The 20,175-nt window shown below is 33.7% G+C and overlaps 2 protein-coding genes and 1 pseudogene across 2 annotated transcripts; all 3 read right to left on the bottom strand.

Moving 5' to 3' along the window:
- Window positions 1–349: 349 nt before the first annotated feature.
- Window positions 350–1,607, bottom strand: LOC140872870 (probable NAD(P)H dehydrogenase (quinone) FQR1-like 2; annotated as a pseudogene).
- A 1,955-nt stretch (window positions 1,608–3,562) lies between these two features.
- Window positions 3,563–8,817, bottom strand: LOC140872891 (probable carotenoid cleavage dioxygenase 4, chloroplastic). The gene is made up of 2 exons (XM_073275805.1): window positions 7,463–8,817; window positions 3,563–4,038 (listed from the first exon to the last, which is right to left on the bottom strand). The coding sequence occupies exons 1-2, from the start codon at window positions 8,785–8,787 to the stop codon at window positions 3,669–3,671; spliced, it is 1,695 nt and encodes a 564-aa protein (XP_073131906.1). The 5' UTR covers window positions 8,788–8,817; the 3' UTR covers window positions 3,563–3,668.
- A 4,989-nt stretch (window positions 8,818–13,806) lies between these two features.
- LOC140872837 (uncharacterized) lies at window positions 13,807–17,472 on the bottom strand (the record flags this gene model as incomplete). Its single annotated transcript, XM_073275736.1, has 5 exons — window positions 13,807–14,464; window positions 14,651–14,744; window positions 15,062–15,265; window positions 15,566–16,187; window positions 16,282–17,472. Coding segments are annotated over 5 exons (2,769 nt in total), but the record flags the coding sequence as incomplete, so codon positions are not given.
- Window positions 17,473–20,175: the final 2,703 nt, after the last annotated feature.

Genomic DNA, 20,175 nt, shown 5'->3' with positions numbered 1-20,175 from the left:
TGTACAAATTTTGACAAAACCTCTCAATAAATAGGAGATACTCAAGGTATTTCCCGATAAAAGTATAATTCCATAAATTAGTTGACAAGTGACAATAATCCGTTCATATTACAATGATACAAATGTCATGAAATAAAATTGAGTCTCACAAAAAGATCATAAAGGCAACGATGTGCCATTAATACTTCCGCTGGATCAACTACACTTTCTTGTATCTGCATTCTCGTAAATTATGTGTTCTACCATCTGTGAATTGAAAAATATATTAATGTAAGATTTTTACTTGTAGGGAGACATAAGTCAAACAAATAAAAAATTTATGTTAGAAAAAGAGAAACCAAAGGTTAGTTCATGGGTTCTTTGCAAGTTCGTCGATTCTAGTATTTTTTATGATACCGTCCATTTCAAATATGTCGGCTCCAAATGTGTATGCTATTGGAACATAGAACATTCCATGATAGGCTAATTGTGTAACTGCAGTCAATCTGCAACATATATATTAACTGTGATTATAAAGAGAGGAGCGTAAATCGGGAACATGAACTATACCAAACAAGGATTCATGTTAAATTAATTAAAGAAAATAAAGAAGAAACTTTCAAGAATAAAATAAATGACAATCAGAAGGTCTCTCTCGTACTAATATTCGAGCATTGAATTTGACTAATGATCGGCTCGATTAGATTCATTTACATCACTTTCTTGGGTTGTGCTCTGGTACGCGGTTTAGGCAACTACATGGTCTTTGATGTTTCACTTTTAAGCAACCTACATACTTGGTGATTTTGTGCAGTACATTATGCTCATACTACAAATATTGGACAATTAATTATCCTCCCAAAGGCTTTACCCAAAGTTTTGCTAGAAAAACAAAGCAAGAGTACATATAAGAGTGTCAAATAAGTCAATAGCAATCAAGTGACAAGAAAAGAATACAACATCAATCAAGTGCCAAGAAAAGAATACCACATTCTACTCAATTTCTAGCTACCAATACATCAACATTAGACTAAATGAAGCATGTAAACCACTCTATAATCTTACAAATTCAATTTTATATCACTTTTATGTTTATTTGAATTCAGAATTTGACGGTTGTGATATAAAATCACATCGATTGTAGAATAAACTGAACCATAAAAACAGAGTCAAATGCGAGATGTAACAACTGTCTTACACAGTGGTTTGCTTGCCTCCTTGTGTCCCGGTGCTCACAAAGAACCCGAGAACTCCAACAAGCTTCTGCTCCCTCCACAACACCCCGGTCGAGTCTAAAAATGCTTCATCTGCCCCGCCATACGCCCCTACCTCTTTGGGAACCCGAACAAAACCATCTGCCTCCACCAAATCCTCCACCAAAGTCACCGGAATCTCGTCGTTTTTTGGTGGCACTTTCATTTGATCCAAAGATTGTGGCTCCAAGGTCTCGGGAACCCTGTACAGACTACAGTCCACACCCTCTACCGCATCCACCCCTTTCTCGAGCATTCTGGCCAAGCACTCTACATGCCTGTACAATAGAACAGGATGAAAATTCTTAATTTTCGGGAAGTTGAATCTTGAAAACGGAAAGTGGGTTCGATTTTCTTGAGGTTTTGGAGCTCCATGGGGATTGATCCATCGGTGGACGAAATGGGAAGGGGAAAGGGAAGTGGTTGAATCTAATCGGAAACCACAAACGATGTCTTGTGTTTACTGGGAATGCATCCTCCTACCCACTGAGAATCCAGCTAAATTCACAAGGACAGAGGAAGGAAGAGAATTTTCGGTAGGGTTGAGGTAGGAAGCATATAAAATAAATAAATAAAATAAAATATTGGAATCAAAATGACAGGTAAATGAATATAATATTAGATTAGGGAGTGCAAAACAAGTTTTTGTTTGTGTCAGGTAGTTCAAATAAAAAATCTCCGACTTAGGGACTGATCTACAAGTTTGGTTTGTAAATAGGGATTTATTCCCAAGTCTCCCAATTTTAAAATATACAAATATATAATTGTTTCAAAATAAAATATTCAATTGTATAATAAAATATTTATGAATTAAATTCATTGTTTTTAGAGAAAATGATATATTTAGTTAGTTTGAAAAGAAAAGGAAAGATTATTTGCCTCTATAACCTAAATTGCATTAAATCCCATCAAATCTATTGATTTTTGCCGAGATTTTCATTTAGTTATATCAAATTCCACCAAATACCAATTCTATTTTAAAATTTTATTATACCATATGCAGAACATGAGATTTGAAGAAAAAGAAACGTATTATCTTACAACCGTACAATCCACACACTAAATGATATTCTTGTTCCACATTTTCTTTTGAATTATTCTTGTTCCATATTTTCTTTGTAATTTAAAATTATATATCTTCAATCGGTAAATCAATCAAAGCATTAAACCGAAAACGTCGCTATAATTGAAATGAACGAGAAACGTGTAAGAATCAGGAAAATCTTATTGGATTAACGACCAAAAGATATGTTTTGGATAATCCTACTTTTTTTCTTTGAATGCTGGATTCGTGCTTTTGAATGCGTACTTGATTGATGACGGTAGAAATTAAAAGAGTAGCGTCGCTTATTTCGGTCTCATTAATTGGCTGCCTTTTGGATGGATATTCGCCCCCTTGTTCAAACTAAAATTGTACTAAAATCTTTAGTAAAATCAAAATGAAAAAGATCGTGAAAAATAATACTTCCAATATCAAATATATAATTTTATGTGAGTTAATTTTTTTTTTACTCAAATCAACATAAATATCAAAAATAGCATCTTATGTGAGTTTTTTTTTTACTCCAATCAACATAATTGAAACACGAATAAATTGAGATTTTCTTTGTAAGAGTTGCATGCAAAAATAGGTACAACTCGTCCCAAGGAACAAGTAATATTTTAGTAGGTGGAGTAAAGTGAACATTTGACCAGATATAAAAAATTTGGTTCTCCTTCAAAGTAGAGACTAGAGTCTTACAAATACTATACACATGAGTATTATTATGTTGAAATTATAAAATTATTTTCAAACGAAAAGAGCTTTTCGTCAATGCATGTATTTGAAATAACTTTATAATTTTTTAAAAAAAGTATAACCAGGATGCATGGAATATTTCACAATCTTACACAAAATCTTAGCTAACTCATGTATTTGGTCCAATGCATGTGTTTGTAGCATCAATCGACTACAACATTACAGATTAATTAATTTATAGTCCTAGTTTGAAATTAGTGAAAATTGAGTTTTGGACAAAAGTGATAGATACATATACAAATTAAGATTAAATATTGCATATATCACATCTCACAAACCAAAAATGATTTATTTCATAAATTCATAGCACCTACTCGTAACATATATAAATCATTTCGAATACAAAAATAAGTTAAAGTTGTGTCTGGATAGCGTGATTAGATTCGTGCGATAGAGGATTTTAGAACTAAAGAGTTTGAAATAATTAATGGATTTCATGAAAGAGAGAAATAAAATATTCCATTTTAATTGAGTAAAATAGATATAATTTGTATATATATTCATATTTTAAATCAAATGCACTTTTCTTCTGTCCAAATGTAACATATTATCATATGAGATACCTATAATTAGACATTGCTAATCATATCATAATTAATCAACAAAAATCACACGTTTCGTAACACTAGCTACAATAGCTAGGTGATAATAATATTTAATTTGTTGAGTATATTTTCAGGCACAAATATTCCATGGAATCCTGAAGGCACCCTCTGTGGAAGCTTAACGGCAGCAATAGTTTCAAGAGATGAGGACTTGGCATCCATCACCAAAAATATCGACTCATTTGTATTCTCGTTATGAACATAAGTAATTAAGTAACCATCATCTTCCTCTGCATCAAGATTATTAGGATCCTTTGGCACGAAAGTCGGTTCGCCTCCGATACAACCCGGTCCATATAAACGACTAGCCACGATATTATCGTCACAATCTGTAATCGATACATCTAGTTTCACTAACCCTACGGACATCTCTGGAGTTTCTAACATTGCTGAGTATATGTACCTAAGAGTAGCATAATTACATGAGTGCATCACACTTTTTTTAATCCAAATAGAAGAGACTTTATATTTCTTTTAAGTAGATACTGATTAATTGTCTTATTAAAATGTATATATAAAAACAAATGGTAGGTTAGTGTGATCAGATCATACTGGATTAAGATGATGAACAAATAATTCTATTCATATATCTAAACGTACGTAAATATATTGATATGGCTAAGAAATTAGCTAGTAAAATCGTCTCTCAATATTTGAAAGTGTTAGCATCATATAATAGACGAAATTATATGTTATGGGTATATACTTGTAACACTGCTATGTATAAAAATGTTTATGAGGCCTCAAAGTATGAATCTTGAATCGATCGACTCACAATACTTGCCTCATACATGGCTTGGCAGCTTGCATACAGATGTCATTTAAAAAATAATAATAATAATTCAAAATTTTCTAATAAAATTAATAACTTTGTGATCCGAGTTATCATTTGCTTATGCTACTTTTAAAAAAAGCTGCAGATTAGCACTCTCAGAATTTTACTTAAAATATTTTTAAGGTTAGATTTAATAATTTTAATTAAGTTATTTTTGCATTTTAGCTCATATTATATATATATATATATATATATGTAATAGCTTTTCCGAACCCAAAAATCCACATGCATTTCATTAATTAGTTTCTATGAGGGTGTTTGATTAAACTTATTAAAAAGAGCTTATAATCTCGTAGAGCTTAAAAACTATTTTACGAGCTTATAAGCTGTTAGGACTTATTTTAAAAATAAGTTAAAGTGTTTGGGCAAACTTATTTTAAATAACTTAAAGTTGTTGATATGTTTGGTATTATAAGATCTTTTAATCGTCAAAATTACCAAAAAAGGTATAATCCTATGAAAATAATATTTCTGAGTTATACATATACGAAAATAGTTTTAGAATAAACATATATTAAAAAATAAATTTGTTTTAATATTTTAATTTAGAAAAATCTATGTGATTTGGAATTTTTTTTAAAATAATATTTAATGGGTGAGGATATGATGGAAATTTATTAAAATATTCAAAAATATTTTAGAGAGATAGAATATTAAAATAAGATCTTTTTGAAAAAAAATACCTACCTTTTTTGAAGAAAAAAAAAATAACTTATAAGATGTCAAACAGCTTATTTTGACAGCTTATAAACTGTTTTTTTTTTAAATTACCAAACATAATTTCAGAGCTTAAAAGCTCTAAAACATCTTGTAAACTGTTTGAAAGAGCTTTTAAGCTCTGTCAAACACCCTCTATATCTTTTTTTTTTAGCCAAATAGTTCCTATATCTTAACTACTTATTTTTGTATATATAAAATAAAATGAAGACACGTCTTTAATAGTTATATATATATATAGAGTTTCTTTCAAGTGCCCACCTACCATGCCCACCAATGATGTGGCACTATTCTATTGGATGTGATAAATTGTAGGTCCAATAGAATAGTGTCACATCATTGGTGGGCATGGTAGGTGGGCTCTTGAAAGAAACTTATATATATATATATATATATATATATATATATATATATATTTATTTATTTATATATTAATTATATTAAGTTTTGATATGATGAGCACCTATCATGTGCACTTATGTGTGCACCAGCTGATGTGGCGTTCACCTATTGATGTAGATAATGTCTCGTCAGCGGTGCACACAAAAGTGCACATTATGGGTGCTCATAATATCAAATCTATATTTATATTATTCAATAAAATATAATTGATACAACTTCAGATTTAGGGAGTGATATCTTGTGAGATATGTGGATGAATACATCTTACCTACTAGGCAAATCACAATACCTTCTAATAAATTAATCTCAGATAATTATTTTTTCTCATATGTGGGAAGATTTCAGATTATAATTAAAACTTAAAAACATAGATGATCAAAATCACAATGTATTGATAAAATTAAAAATCAAAATGAAATTTTTTTCATAATCACTCATTTTTAAAAATTGCAAACAATATCTTAGTGTCAACTTTTTCCTAATATAAACACAACTAGGGAGTAGGGTCTAGGTTAATGCACATTAATTAATCATAATTAGCCTTCAAATTAATTAAATGCTATGCAAAAAAAAAAAAAAAGTCAGGCTTATTGATGAGCAATATTCAAAATTCAGATTAATAGAGACTATAGTAGTGAGGGGCCCAGGTAGAAAAAAGGGTTAGCATCGAATTTTAGTGATATTCAACCTATATATTAACCAAAAAAAACATCAAATTTAATTTTTTGTTATTCTTACCGTACATACTCTTAATATATAACACATACCCTTACGTCCAAGAGTACTAAAACATACCCTTACGTTCAAGAGTAAAACATTTGGTTGTTGTTTCAAAGAAAAAAAGTCATTTGGTTATGAAATTTACAAGACATTAATGTGTGACCTATAAAAGAACAGTCCAATACGTAATAATGAGTTTGGCTTGATGCACAAACAGCAATAAGTTCCCCCAAATTTTAAATTAATAATGAGTTCGGTTTAGCTTGATGCACAAACACGTTCCCCCAAATTTTAAATTTTTCTTTATTCAAAAAAAGTAAAATTTTTCTAAATATATATAGATATGATCATAATAACACAAGATAACTTGCCAAAGATTTCAATAGATCAAAATTAATGTCATCGCATATAAATTAATAATTTCATTGAGTTCATTTAATTTATTGATATATGTATATATACGCGGTTATACGTAATCTTTAAAATTATAAAATTATGTCAAATAAACTAATAGAAAAATCTCTTAATTAATTGAAATATTAATTTTGTAATTTTAAAGGTATTGATTAAATTATTTATAACATTCACTTGCACATAGCATTTTTTTCTTATCTACTCAATCTTAAGTTTACATATCTTTACTCTGGTTATAATATATCAAATGAATGATCTTATGAACAATGATATAGGATAGTTTTGTAATTTAAAATGTATTAGTTTATAACTCAATGTGTAAGTTTCATTGTGCATGTAGCATAATTATATATATTATATGTCAAAAAAAAATTCAATTATAGAAATTAAATACTCTCTAGAACATTTTCTACAAAACTGTTTTTATTTTTAAGAAATAATTCTTAAATATTTATGTGACAAAAATATATAATATTAATTTTTATGTTTTAGTTTATTGTTCATTCTAATTTTTTTATATTTTTTATTTATGACATGGAAACTCGTATTCTTATATTTGATAAGTAAACACTATGAATAACACAATAACCTAATCAACAACGTACATTAGGGTTTTGTATATGTCATCCCCAGAATACTACCCCGTGTGACGTGTACCCCATAGGTAAAATTAGTGTCATCGACTTAAGTTAGACACGTTACCATCCGATCTACATGTACGTATAGTACTGTTACGTACCTTGTCTTCTTTCCTGCGTAAGCTGGATTAACACCTCCAAATTCAAGAGCTTTGGTGGACAATGGATACCTCTCCAATGTCTTATCCTTCACATTTATCACAATTTTCTCCATTCTGAACTGCGTCAAATCATGATTTTCCCACGCCTGCTCAGCCGATAATGCATAAGACGCCACCATCACCACCGTGTCTCCGCCGTCTTCTTCCCACGCATTCGCCACATGCAAAATATTCAATCCCGGAGCAACAATCCAACTCATTTCACTATCGTCCTTTGCATATTTATGCATGATCCCGACTCGGGGAATTTTACTTGGGTCAATAAACACAGGCGACCTTCCTCTCATAATCTCCATCAAGTCAAACTGGATCTGCAAATCAGGGAATATTGCGTAGTTTTCCGTGACAGCAAAGTCGTGAGTCATGGAAGAATTTTCCAAGGAAAAGATGGGTACATTTGCCTGTTTTCTCCCGTCGGGATCGATCCTGAAAAATGTCAAGAAGGGCCGGTTGATGTCGTACGAGAAAGCAAATGTTTCTCCTGTTTTTGGATCGACTTTCGGATGAGCAGTCATTCTGAGGCGCTTGCTAGTATTATCATGATCAAAATAATGTCGGCAAATGGTGACAATATCTCCGTTTGATGTTACTTTTATCTCATAAGGAAGATCGGACTCCGCAAGAGCGAAGAGACGGCCACCGAACATAGCCACGCTCGTGTTCGCAGCTCCCAATCCATGCTCCAGAGGATTGAACTCCCCCGCTAGACCTCGAGCTAGAGCTACTACACATCGCGCCACGGTGGCGCCGACGCCATTGAACGAGGCGAAAATGCTAGGAAAAATAGTGTATCCCATGTCACGTTCGACCATGTATTTATACGTCTGGACATATCGACTACAAAAAGTCGCTTCTCCTTGCGATATTTTGATCAAATGAAGCATCCCGTCGCCGTCGTAGACGTGGTAAGGCCCGCGAGGGACGAACTGAGGGTTCGGGCCGTTGCGGATGTATGATCCGTTCAGACAACTCGGAAGGGAGCCCTCCACAACTTGGCATGCAGTGGGAGGAAGCTCGTCCGCGGGGGCGAAGTAACGCGACAAGACATGGGTCGGGTCTATGATAGGATAAAGTGGTAAATCGAGGAAATTGGATATCAAATCATCCAACGACTTGAAGATGATTTCGAGTGGTTTATGTTTTTTGATCAGTACTGCATGTTTTGGGATCGATGGGTTCTTGAACTTTTCAGGACTTTGATAAATATTGGGGTGTGTTATTATAACCTCTTGGGGCTGAATTTTGATAGCTGAAGATACAACCATTGATTTAGGAAGAATGGAGATTAAAGAAGAAAGAAGGACGTCCATTTTGTTCTATATATTATGCTGGCTTCGTTTCTTATTTATAGCAAAATTTTGAAGATTTCGCAAAGTGGTCCCGTGAAGGTTGATGGCCACACATTACATATCTGTCGTTTTGTACTTGTGGTTTTTTTTTTTTTGGTACTCGTGGTTTTTGGCATGAAATATGTTCAAATTTCATGTAAAATATTGATTATATAATTATTTCGCGTGTCGGAATGATCTTTATTTCTTTTTATTAATAATTTGAATTTGCACATTATTTGGGGTACGTTTCTCTCATTACAGCAATGGTACATAATACGGGAAAGTGACATGTCGGGAAACAATAAATTATTGCGTGTCATATAATTATTTAATTAGAAAATATCTATACTATTAATAAAAAGAAAGATCCTAATAATAACTATCTTTAGTGATTTTTTTTAATATTCTAAATATATTTTTAATTTGTTGTGCCTTTTGTTTTTTAAATTCAAATTTAATTTAATTTTTTTAATTAATTTAAATATATAGATATATTAGAGAACTTTTACATCTGTTTCATTCATACGTACTATTACCTAACATACATAATGTGGTTTTATGTTTTTTTAAAGATATACTCGTATTTAATTAATTTTCTCTATCAAAATTTGTATTTAGGTTTTTATCTTGTATATAACTTATTTTCTTGTAACGATAAATTAGTTAAGAGCAAACATATGGCCCCAGATCAAAGATAAAATATATGTGGATGTAAAGAAGTGACTATATATTATATATATGACTCGTCCTAATTTATTGCCTTGTTTGGTAGGTTGAATAAAGTCTAAATCTTAAGCCAACTCATTTTTGTCTTGATATTAATGAACTTGATAAAAACACTATTCACGTACGTTACACCAATTTTTTAATAATGTGAAAATTCGTGATCGATATCATTTGGTGCGCAATGGATAAAATTTCGGACTAACGCAATAACTTACAAATTAGTTTAGTCAAGTAAATAGTACTAAGCAAATCCTGTAGACAGATGGTTCAATAAGGTGTTGACAAATGAGAATCGAACTCCAACCAATGGCAAATCACTCTCCTACTCGATGAACTTGGACACCCCTTGAGAGTTACTCCAATTATTTTTTGTCACTTAGGTTTGGTGGAGAGAGAAATTGAATGTTGATGAAGTAGAGAAAAAAACACGTGCCAAAAAATTATTTGTGTAAAATAAAATATTCTACCAATTCGTAACATAAGATTTTCTCCCGTACTTGGTATGGACTCGAGAACAAAGATTACTGTATGATTAAAGAAAGAAGTAAGCTTTGCATCTGACAACCTGTCTGGGTGCAGTGGAAATTTTTGAACCATTCCTCCAGTGATCACTTTAGTGACTTGATCAATATCCTCAGTAACTGCATCGTCATTGATATCAGGAGTATTGTAGTGCTCATTGATCAAAACAGGAATAAAATCATACACTTTTTCCCGGATGTACACTCTTCCAAACTTAAATGATTCTTCATCTCCAGTCTTTATGTTCAGATTGCAGTAAAATTCTAACACAGCTCTTCTTGAGAATGGTCCGGCAGTGGTGACAGTAGAATATAAATTCTGTTGTTTCAAGAAAGTCGCCAAGTTCTGCTTTTCGAAGGACACTTCATCAATATTTCTTTATTCCCAACAGTCTTTTCCAGACAGAGCATCCCATTCATCAGCAGACTCCTTTGAATAAAACTGAAGATTGTATGTCTTTGCAGGATCAAGATCAGAGTCAGATTCAGCAGCAGTGTTGTCATTAGTGTTGGCATCACTGTCATCAGCAGCTTGTTCCTCAAAACTTCCAGAACCATCAGAAGCAGCATCCTCATAATCTTCTTTCTCAGAACTCGAAGAAGATGAACTATCAGACTCCTGGGGTCGGTTATTCTCAAACTCTTGCATCATTTCAGCATCTAGTTCATCACCATCAGATGGAACCTGTGAAGATGCAACTGGTTTAGCCTTGGTCTTTTGAATATTCGCCATGAAAGAGGCCAGTGAAATTTTCTCATCAGTAGACAATGGAGCCTCTGTGGTTGTCTTTGTGGTATCATCAACAACAGCAGCACTAGATGGCTCTTTCTCAGTAGAAGCCACATCTATAGAATCTTCATCAGATGAATCTTCATTCTTTGATTTGGATTTTTCAGCAACGGAGGTTTTTGACCTAGCAACCACCTCAAAATTTTGATCCGCAGAATCATCTCCAGATGAGAAATCTGGATAATCCAAAATAGGACGTGAAGTATCTCCCTTATCACGAAATCTCTTCTTGGTAGTAAAATCGGGGTTGTAACCCGCTTGATGCTTAGACCTCCTCACTATAGGCTGTGTTGGGAACATACGATTCAACACCAAACAATCAGGAGGATTCTCAATGTTGATTTCATTCCCAAGTTCTCCTGGAGCAATTTCTGCCAACGGTGTAGGTTGAATGGCAGCAGGTACAATCGTGAGAATAGGATTTCCAGAAGATACCTCCGAAGGCTTGTCTTCCTCTTGATAACCCATCTCCAATCTTATATCATGCGAATCAAAAGCTTTGCCTGCCATTATAAACAATTTAGAAAGTAAGGGTTTCAGAGAATTTTTGCAGAGAGAGTTAGAAAAGGTTGAAGACGATAAGATCAATTTTTACAGTGCTTAGAAATATATAGGGATAAGGGGTTCAAACGATAAAAAAAAAAAAAAAACCCTATCTATCATATCAGACTAAGAATCTCCCCCTAACGGTAACAATTCTTTAACGGGTAAAAAAATCTCTCTAATTAAGGAAAATAAATTTGATTAATTAAGGATACCCTGAAAACTCTCACTTAAGAATATATCAATATTCCCCAAAAATAACTCCACATCGAGTTTAACTCCACTGAACCATGATCAATCACAAACAATTCAATTTTCAGCAAGTTAGGCAATCTTTCCAATTTTTGTTCGTCTTTGAACTTTTAACCCTGAGCACGATATGATCACAATAAATGCAAAATGCATGACCTAATTTATGTCTAAAATAGAATGTAATGAGATTAGATCAAAAATACATGCAAAGTGTGTGCAGTACGTGCTAAACACCAGTATTGGCAACACTTCCCAACAACACTGTAGTCTTCAAAATAATTTTGAATTTGTCACACTTCCAGAGCCATGTTTTTCTCCTTTTTATATTGATTCAGAAGTGGTAGCCTGCACACTAAACGAATGGTCTTCATTGGACTCTCTTAGGTTGCTTTTTTCAATTTTCTTCCGATTTTAGTTTGATTTTCAAGACATTGGTCACTGAAATTTTATCAAACCATGCTTTTTAATTTTTAAAACCACTTTTCACAAGGGACAAGATCATGGAATACACGAACATCCCTCAACTACTTCGTGGTTTAAAGCATATTTTTATGGCAAGTGTGATCTGAAAATAACTTTGACAGAAGAACTATAAAGTGTCAGTGAGTATTATCAAACAGTGCAAAACATAGAACATTATGAATATGCAGTATGCCTAAAGTCCTAAAAATGCACATGCATGTTTAGTATTGTCTGTCAGTGTTGGCAACACTTAAGGACAGCAACTGTGAGTGCTTATAAAGAACACATGTTGAGAGATTTCCTAAGACTGGAGAATCTCTCGAAGTCTAATGCTTTTGTAAAAATATCGGCCAGTTGGTTATTGGTCCCAAAAAACTCCATATGGATCATGTCCTTCTCAACTAAATCTCGAATGAAATGATGTCTTATGTCAATGTGTTTAGTTCGAGAGTGTTGTACTGTGTTTTTTGATATATCTATAGTACTTGAGTTATCACAGTACACAATTGGTGTTTCACTTTTAAGACCATAGTCTTGTAGCATTTGATTCATCCAAATTAATTGAGAACAACAACTTCCCGCTGCCACATAATCGGATTCAGCAGTGAAAAGGGACACACAGTTCTGCTTTCTACTATACCATGAAACCAAATTGTTACCCAAATAAAAACAATCACTCGTGGTGCTTTTTCTTTCATCAACATCTCCTGCCCAATCAGCATCACTATAGCCTATCAAATTAGTATTGGTTTCTTTAGTGTACCATAAACCCAAGTCTAAAGTGCCTGCAACATACTTGAAAATTCGTTTTACAGCTTTCATATGTGTGACTTTAGGATCAGATTGATATCGGGCACACAAACACACACTGAACATAATATCAAATCGACTTGCACTCAAATACAGCAGACTTCCAATTATGCTTCTGTACAAAGTATTGTCAATACTGTCAGCAACACTGTCTTTGCACAGTTTTTCATTAGTTTCCATTGGTGTTTTCATATGTCTAACATGATCAGTACAAAACCTCTTTATCAAATTTTTAGCATATTTGCTTTGACACAAAAAGATTCCATCACTCATTTGTTATACTTGTAATCCTAGAAAGTAATTCAACTCACCTACCTGCATGCTCATTTCAAAGGTAGCAGTCATGCTTTCAACAAAATCATTCACAAGTTTTTGAGATGAAGCACATAAAATTATGTCATCAACATAGATTTAACAGATAAGAATGCTACCTTGTACTTTTTGAACAAAAAGTGTTTTATCTACCTCACCTCTTTTGAATCCAATGTCAAGCAATTACTCCGTGAGCCTTCCATACCAAGCACGAGGTGCTTGTTTCAATCCATATAAGGCCTTCTTCAACTTATAAACATGATCAAGATGATGTGGATCTTTGAATTCCTTAGGCTGTCTTAGATAAACTTCTTCACTCAAAATTCCATTCAAAAATGCACTTTTGACATCCATTTGAAAAAGTTTCATTTTCATGTGACATTCAATAGCCAACAATAATCTAACAGATTCTATTCGGGCTACAGGTGCGAAGGTTTCATCAAAGTCCACTCCCTCAACTTGTGTATACCCTTGAGCTACCAACCTAGCCTTGTTCCTTACAATATTTCCTAATTCATCAGTTTTGTTCTTAAAAATTCACTTTGTTCCAATGATATTACTATGATCAGGTGGAGGAACTAAGATCCACACATCATTCTTAACAAATTGTTCAAGTTCATCATGCATAGCATTGACCCAAAACTCGTCTTTTAAAGTTTCACCAACATTTTTTGGTTCAATACTAGACACAAAACAAGAATATCTTACCTGAGAATATGCAGAAGTCATGCACACTAACCCATTCATCTTTTGATAATCCACTTTTTCCTTTATTCGGGTTTGCATCCTTCCTTGTGCATCTCCTATGATTTGTGAAGTAGGATGGTTTTTCTGAATTTTGCTAGGTACATCATGTCCAGCATCTTGTATTTCATCTTCAAAATCATCCTGATCTTCTGTACTCTGTTCATCCATATTCAGTGTTGGACTTAGTGCTGTGCTGGGTGATTTTTTAGGTGGGACAACACTAGTGACAACACTAGAATCAGTCTGGGGTACAACAGTATCCAACAGATCATGAATATTGTATTCAATTGTTTTCCCCTTCAGATCTGCATAATCATAAAATACCTCATTAATAGATTCAATGATAGTTCTAGTTCTCAAGTTAAACATACGATAAGCTCGACTATTCAAAGCATATCCAAGAAATAAACACTTATCGTTTTTTGAATCAAACTTAGCCAACTGCATCCTGTCATTCAAAACATAACATATGCATCCAAAAATATGAAAATATTTAAGGTTAGGCCTCTTTCCCATGAGAATTTCATAGGATATCATAGTAGAACCTTTCCTTAAATACACCCTATTGGATATGTGACATGCAGTATTTAAAGCCTCAGCCCAAAATCTTTTTGCAATATTTTTGGAGCTTAACATGACCCTTTCCATCTCTTGGAGGGTTCTGTTTTTCCTTTTGGCAATTCCATTCTGCTGAGGTGTCTTAGGTGCTGAATATTCATGTGATATACCTTTTTTTCACAGAATTGATCAAACAATGAGTTTTCAAATTCCTTACCATGGTCAGTTCGTATCCTGATAACCTTCAAAGCATACAGATTAGTAATCTGTTTTATTAACTTTTTGAAAGCTTCGAATGTTTCAGATTTTTCTCTTAGAAAACTTACCCATGAGTACCTTGAAAAATCATCAACACACACAAATGAATATCTCTTACCTCCACAGCTTTCAACCTCCATAGGTCCCATTAAGTCCATGTTTAGGAGTTCAAGACATCATGTTGTCCCACAGTGTTGTAACACTGGATGTGACATACGAGTTTGCTTACCTTTCTGACAGTCTCCACACACATATGGAACTCCAGAAGTTAAATTTGGCATCCCTCTTACAGCATCATACTGGCTCAGTTTCTTCAATGCTTTGAAGTTGGCATGTCCCAACTTTTGATGCCATAAATTCAAATCATCAACGTTGGTGAATTTGCAAGCAAAATACTCTCCAAGTTGATAACAGTTGTCCGATGATCTAGACCCTGTCAAAACACATGAATTAATCTTATCAAAAACTTGACACAAATTCTTATCAAATTTAACATAAAGATCATCATCACAAAGTTGACTAATACTAATAAGATTAGCATTTAATCCTTCAACATGTAGAACATTGTGAAGCTTAGGTAGTCCTTCTACATTCAAGGTGCCTTTTCCAACAATTTTTCCATTGGCTCCTCCTCCATATGTCACTTTTCCTTTATCCTGTTCAACATAGTCAGCAAAATACTTCTTCAATCCTGTCATGTGGCGTGAACTGCCACTGTCAAAGTACCAATGACCTGCAACATTAGTTTTCAAGGAAGTATTAACGACATTACAACTAGATTTAGCTTTTGGTACCCAAATTTTTTTCTCAAAATTTTTCTTCCAGGCAGTGTTCTGGTTCAGTGTTGGCAACACTGATGGCAAAACTTGTCTGGTCTTCCAGTACATATAGTCATACCTGAGTTTAAAACAGTAAGGCTTGATGTGACCTTGCTTGTGACAGTAATGACAAACAAACCTGCGCTTCCTTTGTTTTTTCCTTTGAACAGGAGCTTGTGTCTTCAATGGAATTGGTTTTTCCTTTGGAATTGCAATTGGAACACTAGCAGAGTTACTGTTCTCTTTGACAAAAACAGTTTGTGACGACTCACAAACTTCAAACTTGCTATTATAAAATCCTAGACCAGCTCTATCATCTTTTCCCATCATCAGAATTGAATCCAACTTGGTCTTGCTTGAATTAAACTTTGCGAGAGTTGCATTGGCTCTTCCAAGCTCTTCTTTGACCTTGCCTAGTTCTAAATCTTTCTTGCTCAGAACAACTTCTAGTCTAGCCATTGAAGCTTTCAGTTCACTGTTCTCCTTTGTTAAAGCAGAATTTGTCTTGTTCCTTAATATCCAGTCATTATATAAATTCTTCATACATCTTATGAGCATTATTCCAAGAAAGTTCTACTTCACTAGCTTCCTGATTTGAGTCTCCATAAACATATGCATTCAGACAAAGTACCTTTTGGTCAGTGTTGTGACCAAGTGTTGTGACACCTGTGACAACACTGTGTTTCTTCTGCAGCACCAAAACTGAAAGGGCATTGTGAGTCTCTTCTTCTCCTTGTTCTGTACCTTCCTCATCTTCATCATCACTTAGGGAAGCACACATACCTTTGCAAAGTCTGGTTGGGCACTCATTAGCATAGTGACCGAAGCCTGTGCACTCATGACACTTTACAGACTCAAACTTCTTTGAGATAGTCAGTGTTTTTCCTTCTTTCTGAAAGTGATTTTGACTCTTTGAAGAAATGGTATTCTGTTCTGGTCCGCAAATCCTCAATGGTTTTCCAACAGCAAGAGCATTCAAAACTTTAGGTTTCTGACCAGGTTTCTTATAATCTCTCATTCTCTTTAAGTAATTACCAAATTGTTTGGTAAGTAAGGCAATAGAATCATCTCCTAAGTCATACTCGTTGACTCCCTGTGTCAGATCAACAAAATCATTGTATGAGTCATTGGAAACTTGAAGTGCAATAAACTTACCTTTGTCCTTTTTTTCAAAATTCATCTCCAACTCATAAGTTCGAAGTGAACTCATCAATTCATCCAATCCCAGAATTGATGTGTCTTTTGATTCATCAATAGCACAAATCTTCATTTGAAATCTTTTCGGCAGTGATCTCAACACTTTTCTCACCAGGCGTTCATTTGAAATAGCATCACCAAGATCAATTGCCTCATTCTCGATCTTCCTTAAGCGGCGTTCATAATCATCGATTGTCTCACTCTCTTCCATTCTCATGTTTTCAAACTGAGTAGTGAGAATCCTTCTTTTGGTTCGACGCACACTTTCGGATCCTTCACAGTGCATTTGAAGTTTTTCCCAATCCTGTTTAGCACATACACAATTAGTGACTAGTGAAAACATATTAGAATCAAGAGAAGTAAAAATAGAATTAAGGGTTTTGTTGTTCATATTTGAAGCAGCAGTTTCATCGGCATTCCAGTCCGTTTCTGGTTTGAGGAGAAAATCTCCTTCTCTATCAGTTCTCCTTGGTGGATTCCATCCTTGTAGCACACGCTGCCATGCCTTTTCATCAATCGATTTGATGTAGACACACATCCTGACTTTCCAGATAGCATAGTTGGATCCATCCAAGATTGGAGGACGTTGAGCAGTTCCTGAATAAGGTATCTTCATTGTGATGTCCTGTCAAACACAAAAATAGAATCACACTTAGTATCGTCAAGTGAATGTCTCTGACGTCAATTGTAAGGTTTGGACAGTCTGAAATCACAGAAATACCAAAAAAAAATTCGAGTGTGTGTTATCTTTCAGTGTTGTCAACACTTCATGATAACACTATGCAACAGAATAATTAACTAACAGCAAAATTAAATAGCACACAGATATTTATGCACAAGTACTAAGTACTTGTACGATGACTCATGGCGAAATAATCACTAGAAAATCAAATAAGTTTACAAAAACCAACTAGTGATTGTTTATGAAAAACTACTTTTCTCAACACATTGAGAAAATAAATGACTTACTAAAAACTAGTAAGAACTAGAATAAAACATCAATAGGAAGTTCTAAACCGAAAAACAAAACCAAATAAATACTTTCTGAACAACACTTCACTCGTGTGTTCTTCAATGTTTTCAACACTACTCGGCAACACAACGTAGCAGTAGTATCTCTTCAGAAATTCTTCAATGATCGATCTTCAATACTCTAGAATTTCTGCAGCACTTTCTCTATGTATTTTGCTCTCTACGTTTCACTTGTTAGAGTAGATGCCCTGCAAGCCAAATGTTGGTCAGAGATTTTATTGACTCAAGTGTAATAACAATCTTTATTTTAATATAATTAATCTTTTATCTGGCATTTTCTTTATCTGTATACCCATGCAAGTTGCATAGATAAAGACCTTGAATATGCTATAGTAAGATATGAGGTTGTACATGTGATGGCAATCATGAAACACATATTATTAATTACTGTATATTCTAAATCAAGTTCCTAGTCGATTGAGCCGTCCGAAATAAGGATAAGGAACGCTCGAGCTCGAGACTAGAATCTGTGATGATGTGTACCACGTTTCATTGGTATGGACATAGAGATGTTCAATCATACAGATTGGTGCTCATACGATGAGTTCACTGAACTACCCTTCCTCGGACTTCCCAAGTGGTTATCATTCATCGAGTGGATAAGTCCGTGGTTATGGTTGTACACCATTAGTCCTTACGACCCGGGACAACACTGAGGCTCTACATGCTAGGACTTTACTTTGACTCATTTACCGACTCCATGAGGGTCATCAGGTGGCGAGGTTGGGTACAGTTGCGACACATGTAGGAGCCAGTGCATTGTAGTCGGGGATTCACCGCTCACCTATGGGTGTGGATATCCTATGTGATAAAATGAGATAATAGTGCATGGAATCTCTGGCCAGAGTGTAAGATGTGTAGTAGAGTAAAGTGTTTACCAAGTTACACATGCGATGCCACTATGTATTCTCAAAGACATCACATCGTTATCGAAATTCACGTGCAACCCTCAATGAACCAATGGTTGCAGTTTCGATCGGGATATATGAGATGAAGGGACTGTACTGTACGTTAACCATAATCGACTGGTTCTTGCAGGAACTATCAGTGATACCTAGGGAATCATGGGGCGGTGCTACTTAACGCTCTTACCATGATTCGATGGGTTAAATCAGAAATGAGTTCTGACATTTTATGATCAAGGAGTTGATGCATAGAATGAGGCTAATAAGGGTAAGCCTGGACCCACAGCTAGTTGTATCCCTGAACCATTGAGGGTTACACAAGTACTGGTTTTCCTGTTCCCGTTGAGATAATAAATTCAAAGAGTTGAATTTATGATAAACAAATTTGATTGGATTGATAGATAAGCTTTATAAATGGTTTATAAAGGCTTATAGAAATTTTGACAGTAATATTAATTAAAAAGGGTTTAATTAATTTTTTCAAGTAGGACTTGGAGATAAGGATCCATAATATATATAGATATATAATATAATATATTTATATATTATATTATTGTGGGACCTTATGTTTATATTATATTATTATATAATATATTTAAAAAAAAAGAATTGAATGAGTTGTCGGCAGACAACTCATTCAATTCCCTCAATCAATTACATGAATTGATTGAGGGGAATAATTGAAAGCATTATTCAGTTTTCTTTCTTCGGCTCTCTGTTCTTTCCTTTGGCTCTGGTATTCGGCGATCATTTCTTCAATTCAAAATTCTCAATGTTAAATTTATTCTTCTTTTAAGTGCAATTTAGAAGAGGAACAGGGAATCCGGTTGTGTACCTGATTCGGAGATTGAAGAAAGGTGAAACTCCAGTTGATTGTTCGTAGGGATTTACAACAAGAGCTATTTTCGAAATTGTTTCGAAATAATTGGAGTCATCGTCAATCTTTTAAGATTGATAGGTATAAATCTTTTAACACCCTATGAACTTTATTTAAACCATACGAGTGTCCAAGAATATTTTGAATGTCAAAATTAATATATATATATATATATATATTTTATAATAATATATTCAACCGACAATGGATATATATTATTATAATCAATTATATGTATAGATATGTGTGTATATTTATTACGATATATATATACACATATAGATATATATATATTTATATTATTGTTATTATATATTTTATTATATATAGATATGTGTATATATATGTATATGCGATATGTATATATAATCATATATAGATATATATATATATATATATAATAATGATAATAATAGTCATGATTGCATTTGCGGACCCTATTGTTAAATGCAATTATGTGAATTGCAGTCTAACTTGCAAGCTGTCCGAATTGTTCAGGCAGCATACGGGCTAA

This window comes from Henckelia pumila, unplaced genomic scaffold (genome assembly GCF_033568475.1).
Source record: "Henckelia pumila isolate YLH828 unplaced genomic scaffold, ASM3356847v2 CTG_477:::fragment_3, whole genome shotgun sequence".
NCBI lineage: Eukaryota > Viridiplantae > Streptophyta > Magnoliopsida > Lamiales > Gesneriaceae > Henckelia > Henckelia pumila.
Note: the sequence above shows the minus strand (reverse complement) of the source record. Positions and strands in the feature narration are given on the sequence as shown.